The sequence below is a fragment of the Bemisia tabaci genome, chromosome 3 (assembly GCF_918797505.1).
Source record: "Bemisia tabaci chromosome 3, PGI_BMITA_v3".
NCBI classification, from domain to species: domain Eukaryota; kingdom Metazoa; phylum Arthropoda; class Insecta; order Hemiptera; family Aleyrodidae; genus Bemisia; species Bemisia tabaci.
In genome coordinates, this window is record NC_092795.1 from 16045018 (window position 1) to 16064863 (window position 19846).

Genomic DNA, 19846 nt, shown 5'->3' on the forward strand with positions numbered 1-19846 from the left:
TGCGCCTTCATTTTGACCAGATAGGCCACAAACCAACTCACAAGTTCAAATAGTTGTATGCCAGCGCCGCGCTAGATTTACGTTGCAGTGTTCTCGAGGCACGTTTCGAGTGGAGAATCGCCGTTTTTTGTGAACACCCTCCTCATTCAACATGTTTCCCTATCCCTTAACTTTAGTTCGCTGAAGTGAAGAATTATGGAGACCACGCATTTTCTATCCTACCGTAGTGTAAACGTTTTTTTTTTTTTTTGGAGTTCATCACTCAAATCTGCTCGATATGACTTTTACTTGCAATCAATAACGAAATGGTCAAGTAGTTGATCGTTTATCATCAGCATGGCGGTGGCTAAAGTTTGAAACAACGTATCTTCGTTTGCGGCGCAGCAGACACCGTGCCAACCTTTTTTTTCCCTTGGAAAAACTAGGAAAAACTAGTAAACATATTTTCTGGAACCTACCTTTGTTTTTCCTCTATGTTAGTAGAATATTCTGTTTAAATTTCAAGCGATGAATATGTCCTGTTTCTTTTCGAAAAAATAAAATAGGAGATGAAATTTTTTAATGCGGCTATGGAGATACGTGTTATCGTACTTAGGCCATTGATAGGTGATTTACTACATTTGGACTGCCAGTGCGTCGGGTCTCTAAAATCTGTTTCCCTCGGTCAAAAAAACCTACTTAGCTTAATATTTGCGACGTCGCACCAGTCAAAAGCACCTCCACGTGGGAAAATTAATAAACATAATTTCTTTAAGTTTTGCTTGATTAGTCTTTGATACAGTAAAAGGCGTTTGGAGTGGGGGGGTATACTTCAGCTAGTAGCAAGCATGAACGCAGCAGGGGTGGGGTTTTTAGGCGGGAGAGCGAACATTGCGATCAAGTCCGGACACCGTGTGTGGATCCAGACACTTCGAACCGGGGGAGGGGGGGGGGGTCCGGGAGCCTAAGCATTTTTTGAAAGTATAAAGCATCTAATATGCAGTGTAAGTCAATTTTGTCAAGAATAATGCGATACCAATTATAAGCATCCTTCCTTCTTCTTTCCTCCGTTCCTTCCTATCTTCTTTATTTCCATTTTCTTCCTCCTTTTTGCCGAGCAAACGGCGGGGAGCATGCCCCTCCCCCCCACCCCCCTGGATCCGCCTAAGAGGTGCACAGGGTGGTTTTTGGTTTTCAAGTATGATTTGCCCTTCCGTCTTGCATTCTTTGAGAGCTAAGGTTCGATTGATGTTGCCACATCAGCTTAGTTAATGGAATGCGTGCTAAATGTGCTGAGGGATGAACGTTGTACCTATTAGTTCGTCCGGCTTCCTTGGCTACCCGGGTGTGTGTGTCGGTCTCGGATGTGCATAAGGGGGACATCGGGGGACCAGGGGTGCATCTCATTCGGGGGAGGGGGGAGGGGGACACTGAAAGGTACGTACCCAGGGAATCTTCCTCAGCATCATAGGAGAGTTCGGGAGATATTTTTGGCTCGAGACTTCCCACGAAAATTTTAAAAAATTGAGTCGTCTCTTGAGAAATTTTGAGCTGTTTTCGACGAAAAATATCTCTAAAAAATATTATTCTTAATCATGGGACATAATTTTTTGGGTATAAGCCTTACGGGAAAAAATTAAGAAGCCCCGTAGGTTGTTTTTTTTATCGTTTGAGGACAAAATATGTGCAGATAATTGCAACGTTGTAATCTGAGATATGCCTTTTTCGACGCAGCCTAGCCGTCGATGACGATACGCTTGCTAAGTTGTGGTATGTATGGTGGAGAAAATAATGGCGGCAATAATATTCAATTTGAAACGTGCCCTAGTGACGTCATCAACGCTGCCAGGTTTCAAATTTTACACCTCGAACTTGAGTCATGTGGCGTGCAAAAATTTTTATACCCGAGGAAAATTTCTGCGAAAATACTTCTGCGATTATTTTACTGTGTTGCGAGCGGAAAATGTTCGAACAAATCGAACAATCCAATTATTTTCACAAATAAGAAAATCGGGCAACAGTGCTACACGGTCATACCTTTCCGCATCGTATGACGTACTCTGATGCACAAATGGCCGCCACACTAAATTGTCCTCTATGCTGTCCTCTACCTCTCCTATACGCCGTCTTTATGTGTCTGTCTACTTCGCTTCTTTTCGAGTCGCCACAGACGAAAATTTGGTTTGCAATTTTGCAAATACCAATCCCAAGTTTATGTAAATAACTCTTAAATGTGTAAATTGTTTAGCGTGCTAATTGTTTTCAATGGAATTTTGACCTACATATCTGTAGAAGGTTAGTAATAATTTGCTTTAGCTATGTAGGTTATTCATCTTGATCCCCCGTCGAGTATGCTAGCAATCCCGAATTTTCCTGCTTTTCTTCACATTTTTATAACCTTCAACGAACTCGTAATGTTCGGGATTATATTAATCCTTTTTGTTTCAACCTTCAACTGGTCGCGAATTCGAAAATTTTGCGAATGCAGACCGTGTCAATGTTGATAGTACAAATCGCTGTTCTAGGTTATTCATTCATTATCATTGAGAGGAGCTTGGGAACTTATAAGCAACAGTCATCATTGACCATGAGAGTTCCCATGATATTGAATGTTTTCTTTTATCTGATTGAGAAAGATGCTCCCTCTTGACTTTAGCTATTCAATACCAAATAGCCTACCTTATATTTGGAAGTTATATTTTAGATAATCCTTTTTAGTTACTATTTTGAAAATACATGCCCTTGGCTAGTTCATCTGATGGCTGTGCTAACTTATGCCTGTTAGATTCTTGTTCGCAATAAGCTCTCTAATAAAGCTTCGCAAATTCTCTCGCTGTTAGTTTATCACTTCTTTATCTTGAATCTACCAAATGCTCACATTGCTACATGTTCCTCTCACTTTAATAGCAAAACTGAAAAAACATTCAGCTGTTTGAGTTTGCGTCACACTTGCGTTGCAAGTTCACACTGATACATCAGTTTACCGTTATTGAATGCTGCATGAGTTTTCTCACAATACTACATTTTAGTGAATGATTCTGAGTTGGTGTTCATTTGGAAAAACTTAATTGAATGACTGGAGCTTTGAGCAGTTACACTTCTGTTTGTCGAACTTGCATCAAATAAGTTGGTAGTTGTTTACTTTTGAGTGTCACAAGCACAGTGGCAGTGGCGCTCGCTTAAAACCCTCAACCCCTGTTGGATGACGGCAACGCAGTTGCTTGCAAACAGAGAGTAAAGCACTGCTAACTTATCTGGCGCAACTTCTAAATGATTTATCTTATCGGTGAATCCTGTTGTTTTTTACTTTATCTTTTTTTGGTGGTCATAATCAATGAGGTAATATTGTTAGTGGTGCAACCACATCTAAATCCTTAGACAAATCATATTTAATTCACCGTGCTATTTCTCCTCTTTACTTAAGTTTAATCTCTGATCAAAAATTGACAAAACTAACTCTGATATTTATTTGAAGATTTTGTCAGTTTTTTTTCACATTTATGAAAGAACAATTAGAACATTTTGGAGCTTTTGAACGGAAACAACAGTTTCCATTAAAACAGACTTTAGGAGAAGGTACAAGCACTACAGTGTCAAATGCCATTGTTCATTATTGGGAACCAGAAATTTACGTAGAAACATGTTGTCATGTAGTTAGTTTGGTTTTTAATTTCTTGTGAATCTATGTGTAGGTATGGTCGTATGCCAAAATTCTTGCTCACTTTAGCTTTTATTTGTTTATGGTGATTTAAATAGTAGCTATTTGTGCCAAGTCACATCGGGTGGAACAATGAAATTTTGAAATTCTGATTGAAATCTCTTTAGTGTTCTGAAGAATACTTTGTCAGGGTTTGAGTTCACTTTTTAACAATGGAGGACGCTAAGTCGTCGCATGATCTTGCAGTTTTGTGTCATGAATGCAACAAATAAGAGTTTCAACTATATTCTTCTCAGAACCAAGATTTTGAACTGAAAACTTGAAACCGTTGCAACCCCAGTTCATTCTGAAATTTAGGATTTTTTGTGTCATCATATTTTCCCAACATTACCATACTTACGCTCCACCTACTCTTTTTGAGTTTTTGTGGTTTTGGACTAAGGTTTAGGACCCCTATTCCTCTAGACGTTCACATCTCGATGGGGAAAGTTGCAAAACACGCTCTCTCTTTACTCCAATTTTTAGTGTCCCTAGACCAAGGGACCTTATTCTCCTATGAACGGTCATATGTTAAAGATTTTCAGCATGAAAGAAGAAGACAGTGGACCCTGAGTATCTTTCTTTTTAAATGAATTTTATTGGTACCTATAATGTGAGTAAAATATTTTTTTTTTTTAAAAAAAAAACTCAGTTAAGATAATTACCATATTGCAGTTTCTAGGTACTCCAAATATTTGAAAAATGGGCAAAAGACGCTTATAAAAATTTTCGGTAGTTTTTCAAAGAAATTTTCACTTAAACTGAGTAAGAAAAAAAAGAATCCACTGTGCAGCGTTTCCTTCGAAAATGTTAACAACATTTTGAAGAGTTCTGAAAAGTGCTTAGTCTCAACGGTAACTGCCACTAGGGTGCGGTAAGATGGACAATTTTCTCTGTTTTCTTAAAGTATTGAAGGCCTTTAAAGAAATTTTAAAGAGAAATCCTCTTCCGGTGTCTTTTATCCAAATTTCAACAACGTTTTGAAGAAATTCGGATCAAGCACTTGGACTCATCAGTAACTATGCCACCAGGGTTTGATAATATGTCGATAATTTATTCTGATCACTTCAAGTATCAAAGGGCTTGAAAGAAACTTCAATAAGAGATCCCCTTCCAATGTAGGTATAAGGAAGCGAGGCTGGCTCCGTGTGACCAATGGAGCCCATTTCGCCTTCATTTCGGCGAATAGGCAGAAACAGATCTTGCGAGTCTATATAGTCGCATCCTCAGAGATTGATTCGCAGGATCTCTCGTTCCAGCGCTCGGACGCGATCCTTTGCAGACGTATTTGTTGCACGAAGGAAAAGCGTCGTTGGGGCCCACAAAATTTGCCAAATTTTAGGTATTTGATCAAACAATAATTCTAAGGAAATTTTGTGGATTTTTTTCAATGTAAACAGGAATTGTATTGGCTTTTTACTCTAGCTGGGTAGCAAGTTCTTGAAAAATCATCGAAAACCCGGAAAATTTTGCGGTAGCATAGATAAATTTTCTTTTCCAGGCGAAAAATTTTGCTATTTTTTATCGTACTCGCATGCTCTGTTGACGGTAATCCGAACTCTCAGGCCCTAATTTTTATATTTTCTCTATTTAAAAAACACTTGCACTAGTAGCTCATTCTGTGCCTTAAAAAAGATCTCCGTCAAAAAAACGGATGTAGTCTTCTTTATATTCCCTGCACTTCAGTAGTTGACATTTGCTTTGAATTGAAAATTCTAAAGCTCATTTTTTAGAGAAGAACTCGTTTTTAGGACGTATTATTAAAGAAGTTCATAAGAAATTCTACGCACTATGCTGAGGTACCTAAGTTTTTGCGATTTCGAGAGCCGGCAATGTTTTTATACATTTAAACAATGCATTTCTTGGACCATTGACAACATAGCTGTAAGAATCAGTAATGGTTTACCTCATCGGCACAATGGGCAACGCCAGAACTTAGTTAAGGTAAAACCAAGGACACTGACTATTTCATTACAACGCCTGGATGCAACTATTCGGGCTCCATGGATGTCCGTGTTGCATACGCACGGAAATGAAGGCGTTTGACTTGAGACACTAACCGCCTCACCAGCGGCGCTTGGCAATGAGAGGAGTTGGACATAATTTGGAAACTCTAAAAGCTCTTATCGATGTTAATACGGAATGTTGAGGTGTTGGAGACGGTCTCGTTAATTTTCTCGGAAAATTCCCTCTCAGCAGCACCTCATGCAATGTATATGGTAAAAAAATTAACGTCAAAATTTAAGGATTTTGTCGAAAACTTAATGTCCAACCTCTCCGAACCCTGGTAAAAATGGGCGATAGGAGCTGCGTTTCAAAATACCCTAGGAATTCTTATAGCCGGCTAAAGAAAGCAATAGAAAATCATATAGCTGGCTGTAGAAAGCGGAGCAAATTATATAGCCGGGCTTTACGAAGCGATAAAAAAGTATGCAGCTGGGCTATAGTGCCTATCGCCGGGCTTTACACTTTATCGCCATCGGCTATAAAAGGCGAAAAGAAATTGTGTAGAAATTCGTGTGCTTTGGAAATCATTAAGTTTGATACGGAGCCAACATAATATTCACAAAACACACATTATATTTTCCTTTAATACATATTTTTTTTTATCAATTAAAATGTGAATAATCCATACAGGATGTGCAAACATTTCAAAATCATGAGTTGGAAAACGCTGACTCCGCAAGATCATATTGGAGCATAACACAGAGCGGAGCGGTGTGCTGCCAGCGATAAGCGCGCACCAGCGCCTACAAACCTAACTGGGATACTTCACGCATGGCACAATGCGTGAAGTATCCCTGTTAGGTTTGTAGGCGCTTTTCGCGCTGGCTGCCCGCCCGCCGCGCCGCAGCATGCCACGGCGCTTGAAGCAACTATTTCACACCAGAGGTATTGCACAGTATCATACGAAATTCAAGGCGCTCCAACATATTAGGAATGGCAGGCATCCTTCAAAAGTACGGAGCTTTCCGCGCAAAATAAATCAAGATACTACGGCTGGAGAATAGAGCGGTGGTCCAAAAACTCATTATGTCCTAGCATCCGTAATTAGTAACATGTAGCATACACTTTATCGCCTGGCTGTTGCTCAATCGCCATCGGCTATAAAAGGCTAAAAGACATTGTGCAGCCGGCTATAGAAGCTATTGAAAATCTTACAGCCGGCTTTAGGTCTATGGTATTTTGGAACACAGATTTTACTGCCAATTTTTACCAGGGAAAGGCGCACTTTAGTGTTTGGCGGGCTCTACTGCGAGGATTAAAAATGGCCAGAGTACCTTCAGTTCTTCATTTATGCTTCAAAGACATCTCTTGAGCATGAATTGTTGCTCTACAAATCATGCTCAGCACATCGCGATATCAAAACTGAGGGGCTTAAGATACTCACATCCTACGCCTGTCAATCGAAAGTAGAAGCTGTTTAAAAATCGACAGATACTTCAGTGTTTGGAAATCGATATAGTTTTCAGCGCGTCAAATTTTGCTTCGTTAATAAGTGCGTGCTGACTGAAAATTTCCAGATGTTTCAGTGCGCTTGAACTCAGCACGGAGTGAAAAAGCAAGCACTGACTAGTAATCGGAAAATATTTCAGTGTATTATGTCATTCTGAATGTATTAAAAATAAGCGCTGGCTAAATTTTTAGAGAAATCTTAGCGGGCCATTGGTCATTGTAGGCAAGGCTAGAGACCAGACTTCACCATGAATATTTTCTTGCTTGAATTTTACGCAGTGCTTAGTGGACTTGTTAACAATGTTTCAAGTCCACTCAAAGTGGAAAATCAGCGTTTGTCGTGTTCGCTATTGGGTCAGTTGCGCCAGTCACAGAATCGCGTTTTGATGGTTTCATATTACAGATCAGCAAAAAAAAGTAAGATCTGTTCTAACATCAAGTTGTCACGTCCAATATTAACGAAGATATTGCCCTTCAATAAGCTCGGTATATGACGTCATCTAGCGCTGTGGTGCAAACCATGGTTTTTTTAACCTCAGTTTCATCTGTTTACAAGTCGATCACCCAGAGAAAATAGTTAAAGAGTATCGCTAATTGATAAACTGTAAGGTAGAAGAAATCATGGAATAAATTACCGCGTTGGATGACGTCATTTTAGATTTGCGGTATCTTTGTTTCTGTGAAACGTGAAATTTGGCGTTTGGACGGATCGCTCATCATTTTCTGATAATCCTGGTGCTTAAACTTAAAAACTCAAGTCTGTGATCGGCGCAACCAACTCATTCAAACTGTCCGTTCGCTAAGAAACCGAAGTTTGATTTGTCTAGAATATTGTTTGATTGTTTTTCTGTGAAGTTTGTTACTGGATTTTAGTTCTATATCTATGTTCCATAATGGGAATATTTCCTCTACGTGCTAATTTTTTTTTTTGAGAATTTTATAAGCTCTGTGAATCTGATAAGAGGAAACAGTTTGGGAAACAAATCGTTTTTTTGCCGAACGCCTGAATCCATTTTTTTAATGGCCGGAACTACCTTCATGTTGGTTATTTCTATGGGCTGGAAGTTTTAATCGACTAATTTTAATTTACCCTCCGATGCGAAACGCTCATCTATAATCTACCAGTCGATTCAAAAAATTTTAATATATTCAACATATTTTACCTGAAAATTTCATAAGAATACACGTCTTGCTTTAATCTTCAATCGGCCTCCTAGCAGTTCATTAATCTAGTGGGTTTTAATTCTCAGTGGCTCGTATTTCCAATAACAGGGTGTCTAGCATCAAGATTTTCCCGATTTTATCAGGATTTAAGGTCAATCATGATTTAATTCCAATTTCATCAGGATTTGAGAAAAAATCGGTCGTAAAATCAGGATTTGAGAAAAGTACAGGCCGTCCGATCGGATATTATTATCCAGCTATTTTTGTGAACTTATTGCCTAATTTTTCTCCGCAAAAAAGTAGGATTTTGAAAAATTTTGAAATTAGGATTTAGCAGTCAAAAATCAGGATTTCCCAAAATAAGAAAAAACTAGACACCCTGTATAAGTTTCGGAAATTTTCCAGGGTTTCTCTGAGGCCTGGGACATCTTATAATTTCCTTGCTTTTTCCTGGTAATGAATGGGAAAATCCTTGAGGTACGATGGTTCCCTTCTTAAATTTAAGTCACCGAATGTTTCTGTTTTGGTTTAAAACACTCTGTGTCCTTCTTGCTGCTCCTTACGTCATGTGTCTTTTGCCTCTTTTCTCCTTTGTTTTTCTTCTTTTCTCGCTAATTGCTTTACAAGAACAGGTATAATTTTTAACCGAAAAAAAGAGGGACGCGTTTAAAACGCAAGAAATCTAGTATCGATAACATTGTATGAACCCCAGGTGTTTTAAAATAACCACTCTCACTTTATTTTGTCAGTAAAAAGTGAACTAAATTCTTCCTTTGATTTTTAGAGCGTCCTTTTAGCTTCCACGTCCTTACACAGGATTTCACCCATCGGAAACATTTTTTCGGTTCTCCTGCATTAAAATAAATCGCAGTATTAATGTTGCAACACCGCAGAACGAGATACGTGTTTTACTAGTTACGCCATCGATACTCACACAACAAGGCCGCTGCGATACGATACCCTTCATTTAGAAACGTAAAAAAAATTCCTAAGTAAATATTTTCTCGGTTTCACCTCAATAATCCAGTGCCGCGGATCCTCCATCAGATGGAAAATCAGTGTATTGAACTCGTCGACGAGACTTGGTTCAGGGCAGAGTTTTCCTAATTAAGCCCCGTTATACTGATTGCAGATAATGCTTCGAATCCGCCAGCGGAAATCAGCTGATTCGCATTGCTGACGTGGTTCATTTTAAGAGAAGCTTTTTTTCATGACGCAACATTTCTGCCGACTCCTCTGACCTCGAATTTTTCGTCACACAGCCGCGCCGCGGCTGTTGGAGCTGGAATATCGAGAAACGTTAAGGAATTTTTACGGTTTTTTTTGTTATTTTGGTGTAGGAAAATTGAACAATCAATGTTTGCTGAGTGTTTACCTTATTGAATACCGGAAAATATCAGGGAATGCGGTGTCATCAGGAAAATATTAGGAAAATTGGCTACGGATCAGGGAGTTTCAAACGCGTCAAGTATTTTTCAGCCTCATTCATTTCATGGCTGGAAAAATTGACAAAGATTCAATTCATGAATCATGTTGGTTTGTAAGATAAAACGTGTGTCGATTTATTCGCGCAAAAAATCAGGAAGTTCTACTTTAAATATCGGGAAAGATCAGGCATATATTAGGAAAATGTTCAATGAAATTATCGTAGACACCCTGGTTAGTTTGCCTCTGTTAAATTGGAGACAAATCGAGAGAGACCTGGATGTAGTCAATTGTGTCAGAGAAAATCGGAAAATTACGAGAATTTTCGTCGTTTTGGTCAGGGAAAATCGAGAAAAGTCGGGTGGCTTTTAAACTTTTGGTAAGAAAAAATCTAGAAGTTCAGAGAATTTTTTTCGTAGATCAGGGAATCACGAGAATAATAATTTTTGAGATTTAGATCAGGAGGAAACTGAGGGAAGTCAAGAAATTTACGTTATTTTACTCAGGAAAAACAGGAAAAAGTCAAAGAATTTTATTCATACTTGAAAAGAAAGCAGATAAAAGCGTGGAGAATTTTTACTCCAAAATACCGCAATGTACACAAAAGCCTCTTGAGAATTTCATGGAAAAAACCCCTTTTTTCTCGTGCTCTATGTTTCAGTTTCTCGAGTTTTCACGGCCCGTTAGAATGGTAATACCGGAAAATTATGATTTTCCGATAAAACGAAGAGCTTTACGGAATTTTTTTTTCAGAATTATGTAATTTCATTTAGTTGATGGAAACCTAGAAAATTCAGGATATTTTAGTCGTTTTAATGAGGATTAACTAAATAAAGTAAAGAAATTGGTGTCATTACATTGCGGGGGAAAACTGGTTCAAAACGGAAATTTCTGCTGTTTTCGGCGAGAAAAGACTTGGCAAAGTCAGCGGGAAAAAATTCTTTAAACTTCAGAATCAGAGGAAGCGGTTAGTTAGTGTCATGAATAAACTTTAAATGTTTCTCTTTCTTGCGATTTTCATAAATAATTTGAATTTTCGCAATCGTCCAAACGATGGTTTCAGAACACCTTAAATTACAGATTGGGGGAACTCAGGGCTTTAGTTTTAAAATGGATCTTAGAAAATATTTTTCTCTTTTTTAACAATGTCAGTAGATCGCTAATCTTATAAATCATAGGATCATCGTAATTTCGGTTATTCCATGAACAATAAACCCAAGCTTCAAGTCTAATTTCTTTGTGACAAAGGAAATTACATTGGTCACCAGGAAATTGTGGTTGTAATGAATTAATTATCCACTTTGTAGCAACAGTTCATTTCATTGAGTGTTGGGAAAGACAAATGGAGGAAATAGGGCAAGGGAAAGAATGCGCGTTGTTGACGGCGCAGAGATACAACTATTCGTGCTTGATGGATGTCCCTGCTGCATCCGCAAAATTGAAGGCGCGATGGCGCAAGCTGCGAGCTCGCAATGCTCCGCAATGGACACTATTAGATCTTTTCAATTCGATGTTTGATTCTCTTTTACGATGTATTTGTAGCCCCATATCTAAGGCAAGTGTTTATAGAAAGCCATGGGTCAATTTGACCCCGGCTGGGTGGTATCCACGGGTTATTAAAAAAAAAAAAAAAAAAAAAAAAAAAAAAATGATTTTTTTCAAAAATTTTGAGTTGCCAATTGCAAAAACATTGACACCGGAAAAAAGCTGGATTTGGAAAGTAACAAGTGACAAAAGACGCAATGAATAAATGTTTAACACGCAGATAGGCACTGACTTTGAAATGAAGTCTTCAATATTTTGCGCCCTCAGGCTATAGCCTATACATGTAGCCTAATCAGAAATGCGACCCTGCTGGTCCTTGCGCGCTATTGCAATACCTACACATGCTCTCAATCCGTTCGAAAAGAGCGCAACAGAATGAGAACAAAATAATGTATACCTAAGTAATGAAATAAATAAAAACAATTCAGCATTAACGTGTATAGAACTAGGAAAAACATTGGACTGGTCCTTGTAATCGAGCCAATGCTGAAGCCGGATCTTTCTGGAAAAGTATTTCTTCATAGGCACTGTGATGCCTTTAACGGGAGAAGAAAAGGTTGACTCGGTTAAGCCCTGGATAGACGATCAAATTCTCGAACCAATTCCGATCAAAGTAGCATCAAAGTGTCGGAAGTCATCAGTCTTAAACTCATTAATTTGCTTAATTTTAAAATGAAAACTTGGCAGAAATGTTTCCTGTGGCAGGAAATGATGAATGGTGGCACTCCATTCTGATCTTACTTTGAACAAAATAGTGCGGCCCGTCAAAATTTGATGGTAGATGATGAACATCAGTCATCAGCATGTCTACTTTGATCGGAATTGATTCGGAATTTGATCGTCTATCCAGGGCTTTCGTATGAATGGTCATCAACCGATGTAATCCAACAATCGCACCGAACTCGGGCGACCGACGTGAGTCGGTCGCGGACGCCCCAAAACTCATGACGTCATGACCCCTTTAGAGGATGAGGTCATCGCCACTTAAAACTATTGAAAACACATTCTAAAATGCCCCACCGTGGAAGCAACTCATATTTTATGCAAACATGCTGCGGAAAATAGACAGCATGCCACATCTGGATGCATGATCATCAAGTGGAATTGTGAAGAAAAAGCATGGTGGTGGTGATTCGGAGGCAAATGGAGACCCCACGCTTAGATCCCGGCTATGTATGGAAACTTAAATTCTGAGGGATTCATAATTGCTTTATGCGCCTATCAGAATGGAGATGTTGTAGGTGTGAGGAATTTGCGATTTGACTACTGATTCTTATGTAAAAGTTCTCGAGAAACACGATGGTGTCACTGGTTTTCTCTGAAATTATCTCCCAAGCTCAGAAAAAGCTCTCAAGTTGAGGCCAAAATGGAGGGGATATCCCACGCTATCCTGAGAGTCCACCTCTACATCAAGACAAAATCTCCATGCAAAGATAGGGAGCAAATACATTAGCAGGGTTGCCGTGTTTTCAGTTCTGGAGTCTCCAAATAAAGTGGCAGCCCTGTAAATGTATTTGCTCCCTACCTTTGCATGGAGAGTTTGTCTTGATGTAGAGGTGGACTTTCAGGGTAGGGCGGGATATCCCCTCCATTTTTGCCTCAACTTGAGAGCTTTTTTTGAGCTTGGGAGTTGATTTCAGAGAAAACCAGTGGCACCATCGTGTTTCTCGCGAACTTTTACATAAGATCAGTAGTCAAATCGCAAATCCCTCACACATGCAACATCTCCATCGCGTGCCGACGCACAGTGGATCGAGTCAATTGAAGAGGTCGGACTTGAAACTTTCGATTATAGCTGCAAATTTTGATGTTTATTTCGTCGCATTCTAAATTTAGAGGGGTGCTCCTGTCGAAAATTTCACGAGGATACCTATGAAACCACTTTTAGATCCACAAAGTTTTGTTTAAATGGAGTTGTAAGCGTTTAAAGTTTCCAAATTTTGTCCGACCTCTCGTATCGACTCGATCCACTGTGCGATGGAAGGATCCTGCTACAGATTTGGTTGATCCTTTCAGTCTCTTCCCAGTTTCAGAGTGAAATAATGAGCTGTAAGAATCGGAAATCTTCTTGTTTTCTTCTGGGGAACAGATGAACTCAGCACTCAGAATATATGTAATCGGGAATCCTTGAGAACTTAATCGGGCATTTCCGGCAACGTTACCAGGAAACTTTGGTAGCGTAAGCAGGAATTCCTGGTACACACCGTAAACAGGGATTCCCGGGCCAACTGATACCTGCGGAGCGATTTATTGATATGGACAAAGCTATTGACAAAGAAGACAGGGAGTATGGTGCGATCTTATTGGTTGACATGGTTGGTTCTCATAGACTAAGGAAGAAAATGATGGACTAACTGTCGGGTCTTCAGTGGGTTGCCGTTAGTTAGTCCATAACCTACCTCCTACGTCCATTGCCACCACCTGCTTCCACCACTAGGATCTCTCCAAATTCCTTTTGTCGTCTTTGTCTATAGCTTTGTCTACCAGTTTCAATAATCGGACCGCTGACGCTATTAAGGGGAGGACAACCGACAGGCTTACACTCGTCGACTGATGGTTGATTTTTTACATGATACTTTCTTCGGACCTTTCACGGCATTCCTTACAGCGATTGAGTTTTCCTCCACGATCAAGTAATTCATGATTGTATTTTCTTGTGTGTTTTCCAGATGAGTATTTTGCTACCATGCAAGGATCCATCTTGTCTCGTCTTAAATATCCCAGAACTGATCACTGACGCATTTCTCGAGAACATCCACAAGGCGAACGTTGTCTACACGAGCCGCTTCAACAAGTGGTATCTCAGGACCCACTTGAAGGTAAGTTTAGCGAATTTCGTTTCAGTACTTCTTTTCTTTTTTTCTCTTCTCAGATGGGTTTAACGCGGTTGTAATATCACAAAAGTTAAATTTTATCACCGGTTGCCGGAGCGAAGAGAAAGTTAAGTAGTCTCGATCTAGATTGAGGGCGGCACTCGCAGTACGTCGTGGCCGCGGGAAGCATGCCCTTTCGTTCGTTGCAAAAATTTCGCACGAAAGGTCGGAAGGTTATACAGGGTGATCCTGGATTAAACGGCCAAACTGCAGGAGCGTGCTTTATGGGTCAAAATAAGCCTTTTTTGTTGTATAAAGTTTTTTTTTCATAAAGTGCCTCCAGTCGAAGCTTTTTTCCAGTGTATCGCGAAGAATGAAGTAATGTTTAAATTTTATCCTTATTAGACATCTAGTGTGTTTATTGTTGTGAAAAGGCAACAGATACCCTCGTCAAGCTATGCGATCGACTGCGTCCGCCTTCATCTCGTGAAGTATGCAACACGGGCTCCCGCGAGTCGAAATAGTGGTATCCTCCAGGCGTCGGTGCAGCCGCGCGACGCACTACAGTGGAGATCTATCATAAGATCCCGTGTTCAGAAGTTCAAGACTAGTAACTTATATTTAAAAAGGAATCGCATGAAATTTGAACGAATGACAGTATTAATTTGTCCTACCAAAACCACACGGAGAAAAAAACTTCGTGCGTGGGACCCGAAGTTTAGGTCTTTTGGATCTCTGAAGTTTTCGGATTGAGCATCTGAACACTTTAGGTCCAGCTGCTGAGGTTTGGATCACACATCTGAAACAGAACTTCAGTTCTTACATCTGAAGTACCTCGGTTTTCACATCCGAAAAACTTCGATTCTCACAATCTGAAGTACTTCAGATGTAAGAACTGAAGTTTCAGATGTGTGATCCGAAGCTCGACAGCTAGACCTGAAGTGTTCAGATGCTCAATCCGAAAACTTCAGAAATCCATATGACCTAAACTTTGGGTCCCACGCACGAGGTTTTTTTCTCCGTGCACCGAAGATCCCCTTAAAAGCCAGAACCAGCAGTCTGAGGGTTTTGATCGTCTCGTAGACATACCAGTCGGTTCTCTTGTATCCAGTTACTCCTGATTCACCGCGTGAATGCGTAAACATTTTAGGGAAAAAAATTTCTACCGCCCGTTTACCGTTTGATGCAGTTTTTCGATTAGCAGCCGAGGTTGATTTTCGATCTCTCTACGGTTTTAATACTGGCCTAGGCATGGGTCTGAAGGCCGCTTTTGGCAACCAATACGATTTTTTTTTTTTTTTTTTTTTTTTTTTTTTTTTTTTTTTTTTTTTTTTTTTTTTTAAGGATTTGCGGTCGAATACCGAAAAATAATCGGCCTTCCGACTCATGTTTAGGCCAGTACAAGACCAAAAGAGAGACCGAAAATGACCAAAGTATGTTACTTTCCGAAAACAGTGATGACCAAAGTGCGAGACCACGTGTCTCCATTTGCGACTTTTTGTCGCACTTAATTTTTTCTCCCGAAAACTAGTCAACTCAATTTTTTGACAACTTCCTTATTTTCTTTTCTCCAAGCAGAATACTCCGTAGAAATTTTAAGTTATATAGTTGACTTGTCTCTCATCGGAAAAATGAAAGAGAAGCGGAACTTTTGACAAACTGTAATGGAGATACGTTGTTCTACACATTGGCCATCGATAAATTGACGGCGTAAGTCTGCAGCCACGTATCTCGTTTGCGGTGTCTGAAAATCTCTGCCGCTATGGTGTTTTTTTAAAGGAGGAAAAACTCACATCATTCCTTGAAGTTTTTGCAGAATTTTCTTCGCACAGAGAAGAAAAATCACGGCAGTTTTAAAGAATTGCCGTTGAGTAGTTTTCCGTTTAAAAAATAAAGTATGACAGGAAGTCTGCGACGTCGCAAACCAAGATACGAAGTTGCGGACCTACTCTGTCGATATGCCCTCAATGGGCAAAAAATCATTATGGTGATTCGGCAAGCTCAAGTGACGCGGTCGAACTGGTATGAGATATTTAGCATCGATTAGGTCAAAAATCTCGGCAGCTTTTGAATTTTTAGTAAAAAAGGACGATAGCCCCTGCGCATAAGCCTGAAGAGTCAGTCTAAACCCAAAAATCGGCAAAATTCAGAGAAATGAAAGCAGAGTAGTGTTTGGAAAAAACCTCGCACTCGAAACAGAAATCGATAGTTGAATTGAATGCGAGGTTTTTTCCAAACACTATTCTCCCTTCATTTCTCTGAATTTTGCCAATTTTTGGGCTTAGAATGATTCTTTAGGCTTATGCGCTGGGGCTATCGTCCTTTTTGTACTAAAAATTCAAAAGCTGCCGAGATTTTTTACCTAATCGATGCGATACATCGCATGCCAGTTCGACCACGTCACTTGAGCTTGACGAATCACCTTAAGTCGAGGAAATTTAGTCGAAGTGGGCCCAAAAACTGCCCTTGTCAATGGAGATGTTGCATGTGTAAGGGATTTGCGATTCGACCATTAATTCTTACGTAAACTAAAAGTTCGCGAGAAACACGATGGTGCCACTGGTTTTCTCTGAAATCATATCCCAAGCTCAAAAAAAGCTCTCAAGTTGAGGCTAAAATGGAGGGGATATCCCACCCTACCCTGAGAGTCCACATCTACATCAAGACAAACTCTCCATCCACAGATAGGGAGCAAATACATTGACAGGGCTGCCACTTCATTTGGGGACTCCAAAACTAATAACAAGGCAACCCTGCTAATGTATTTGCTCCCTATCTTTACATGGAGAGTTTGTTTTGATGTAGAGGTGGACTCTCAGGGTAGGGTGGGATATCCCCTCCATTTTGGCCTCACTTTGAGAGCTTTTCTTGAGCTTGGGAGTTGATTTCAGAGAAAACCAGTGGCACCATCGTGTTTCTCGCAAACTTTTACAACGGAATTAATGGTCAAATCGCAAATCCCTCACACATGCAACATCTCCATTCCACGTGAAACTTTTCGGCGGAACATCATCTCGCAACTCTGACTGATGGCATCACTTCCCGAACTCCAGTTTGTTCTCGTCGACGCTGCCGCCGGTCTCGGGTCGGGAAACAAGGAGGACCGCTGCCATCTCCCGAGTCGGTGTCGGTCCTGGGTAGCCTCGCCGAGGCGGCCAAGCCGGAGTCCGACCGAGCGGAGGCTGATCATTCACCTCGGCGCCCGGTCATAGACTGCATTTTACAATCCCCTCTCTTCACGCTCTGATCTTTCTCTCGCCGCGCCGCACAGTGGATCCAGTCAATAGGAGAGCTCGGACAAAACTCGGAAACTTTAATCGCTTATAACTCCCGTTATACAGACTTTGAAATTCAAAAATTGGTTCCGTTGGTTTCCTCGTGAAATTTCCCTTCAGGAGCACCCCTTATAATTTAATATGTGATGAATTAAACATCAAAATTTCCATTGAAAATTTCAGGTCCGACTTCTCTGATTGGCTCGATCCGGTGTGCGCCGCGCCGCGGTTCCTCATCCTCCGTCGTCGTCGGTCCAATCCGCTTCTCTCTCGTGGGTGTTCCACGATATTTTCGCGCCCCGGAAACCGCCCCCCTTTTTCTCCCCCCCCCCCCCCCCCAATTTTCTAGCTATTCGCGGAGACGCTTCTCATAATAGAGACACGGGACGTTTTCTGGATCCAGACAGGGCTCCCGTCCAGAGGGATTGTCGGGGATCTGAGGAGCCCCTCGTGAATTGAGCTCTTGCACGCGTGAGGGATTTGCAATTTGAGTACTGATTCTACAGTAAAGTTTCGCGAGAAACATAATGGTGCCACTGGTTTTCTCTGAGATCAACTGCGAAGCTCAAAAAAAGCTCTCCGAGTCGAGGCCGTGAGTGCTCCCATTTCTCGGAACTTTTGGATTTTTCCTGAATTTTTTCCGGAACTTTTGGATTTTTCCTGAATTTTCTCCGGAACTCTAGGATTTTTCCGGAACTTTCTCCGGAACTTTTGAAATCCCCGAAATTTTCCGGATCTTCTGCATTTTCCGGAATTGACTCGGGAACTTTTGGAAAAATGTATCAAGAATTCCGGAACTATTGACGGTCATGTATTGGGAAGAATTGGAAGAAAACCCGGAACTTTGGACGGACATGGAATGGGAGTAATGGAGGCTGTAATGGACGGGATATTCAAAGAGAAAATAAGAGCTCGCATTGAATAGGGAAAAAGCGTGACCGCCTTCGCCTGATCCTGGCCTGAACCAATGGCGGATCCAGTAAATTGGCAACATTATCTTTCCTCAATTTAAACCTATGAAAATGTATCGATTCTTAGAGGGCCAGGTGCTCCGACAAGAATCGATTATTTAGCATAGGTTTAAATGGAGGAAAGCCGGTGTTGCCAAATTGCTGGATTAGCCTCTGGCTTGAGCTTCCCGCGCTTACTTTTCAGCCAATCAGACCTCCGACGACCACATTCGAGTTCCATATAGAAAATAACAAGGGAAATCGGAACCATGTGTTTTTTTCGAATTTAGTGAATTTGTTGGCAAAAATGTGTTCACAACTTACTTCTCGGGGATCGGCGTTTCGATTGGTGTATAATACATGCCTTTCTCTCCAAAAAACAACAAAGATCTTGATTTTTGAAATTTCAATTTTCTTCAATTGAGTCTGCGGGACAGTCAAAAACATAGACTGATATAGACTAAAATTGAAATTTCAATGCATACATTTGTCATGCATTCCTACAGATCATATCAATTTGTTTAGGCACATCGATCTTGTACGATTTGTCATTGATTCAGAAATCCGTGAAAAAAGTGGAAATTTTATTATCTCTAATTTAATCACAGGTCACATTAACTCTTAATCAAGATACCTTTATATTAACCTTATCTTAATAAGATTTGCTCATCTGTGTTCCAGATTGATGACTCAAAAATATTTTCATGCTGTTTTAATCAAACCTATTTAATACAAAATCAAGGTTGCACCTCTGAGTATTTTCTGTCTGCTGTCTCATCAAATTTTTCAAGCGGCTCTGCAGTTTTCGTTTTGAAAGGTGAGCAAGTAAAGGATTAAACGTACTTCTATTTTTACAAATGTTTCATGTCATTTCATCTGTAGAATTAAGGACTGAAGACTCCCACTGTCGAAGCCCAAGTTGCTCATTTTCATAGAATTCTATCGGGCGTTGTTATTCAAGGGCTCTAACTTCAAAAAGTTGATGAATATTTCTGCAGAGGACTATCCTTCATTGAATCATCAATTGAAATAGAAATTACAAATCAAATAGGTAGAGCTAATGAGACCAGCTGATACGTAAGTGAGGTCGATAGACTGAAGCCAAAAAGGAGATCAAATTTTAAGGGTGTCCACCGAGTATGAAAGGAAAAATTTAGGTGGATGAGCAAAATCCTTTTTTTCTTTTTTTACCAATGTTTTCATTATTTCTTTCTCCCAAACAAAGATTTAAGAACATTGCTTGTTGTATTTTTTAAGCCTGTACTATTTACTATTATAGTTTTACCATCAAACTGCAGAAGAAGACTCAAGAGCACCTAGCGCAAGCATCACCATTAATAATTTAAGAATACACCTGTGTGTTCTCATTTGTTAAATAGTTTTTAATAAGTGGAGAGGAGAGTGCATTTTACTCTTCCTGGATCCAAAGTGGGTTAAAAAAACTCATGGTCTGTACATTCTTGAAAGAAAAATTTCGTTCAACTAGTGCTGAAAGGTCCTAATTTTGTCTATCTACCCTTGGAAATCCAATTTTCATTTTTT

The 19846-nt window shown here is 40.1% G+C and overlaps 1 protein-coding gene across 2 annotated transcripts in view; it reads left to right on the forward strand.

Annotated features, from left to right (window-relative positions):
• LOC109044239 (uncharacterized) overlaps positions 1–19846 on the forward strand; it is a 41505-nt gene that overhangs the window by 5903 nt on the left and 15756 nt on the right. Inside the window, exons 1-3 of one of the 2 annotated variants that reach the window (XM_019061838.2) lie at positions 2081–2274; positions 13936–14085; positions 18986–19121. In XM_019061838.2, the coding sequence (XP_018917383.2) occupies positions 13936–14085; positions 18986–19121 (286 nt within the window). In that variant the 5' untranslated portion in view covers positions 2081–2274. Of the gene's footprint in view, positions 1–2080; positions 2275–13935; positions 14086–18985; positions 19122–19846 lie in introns of those variants that run through there. The other variant, XM_019061839.2, reaches the window with a different exon arrangement.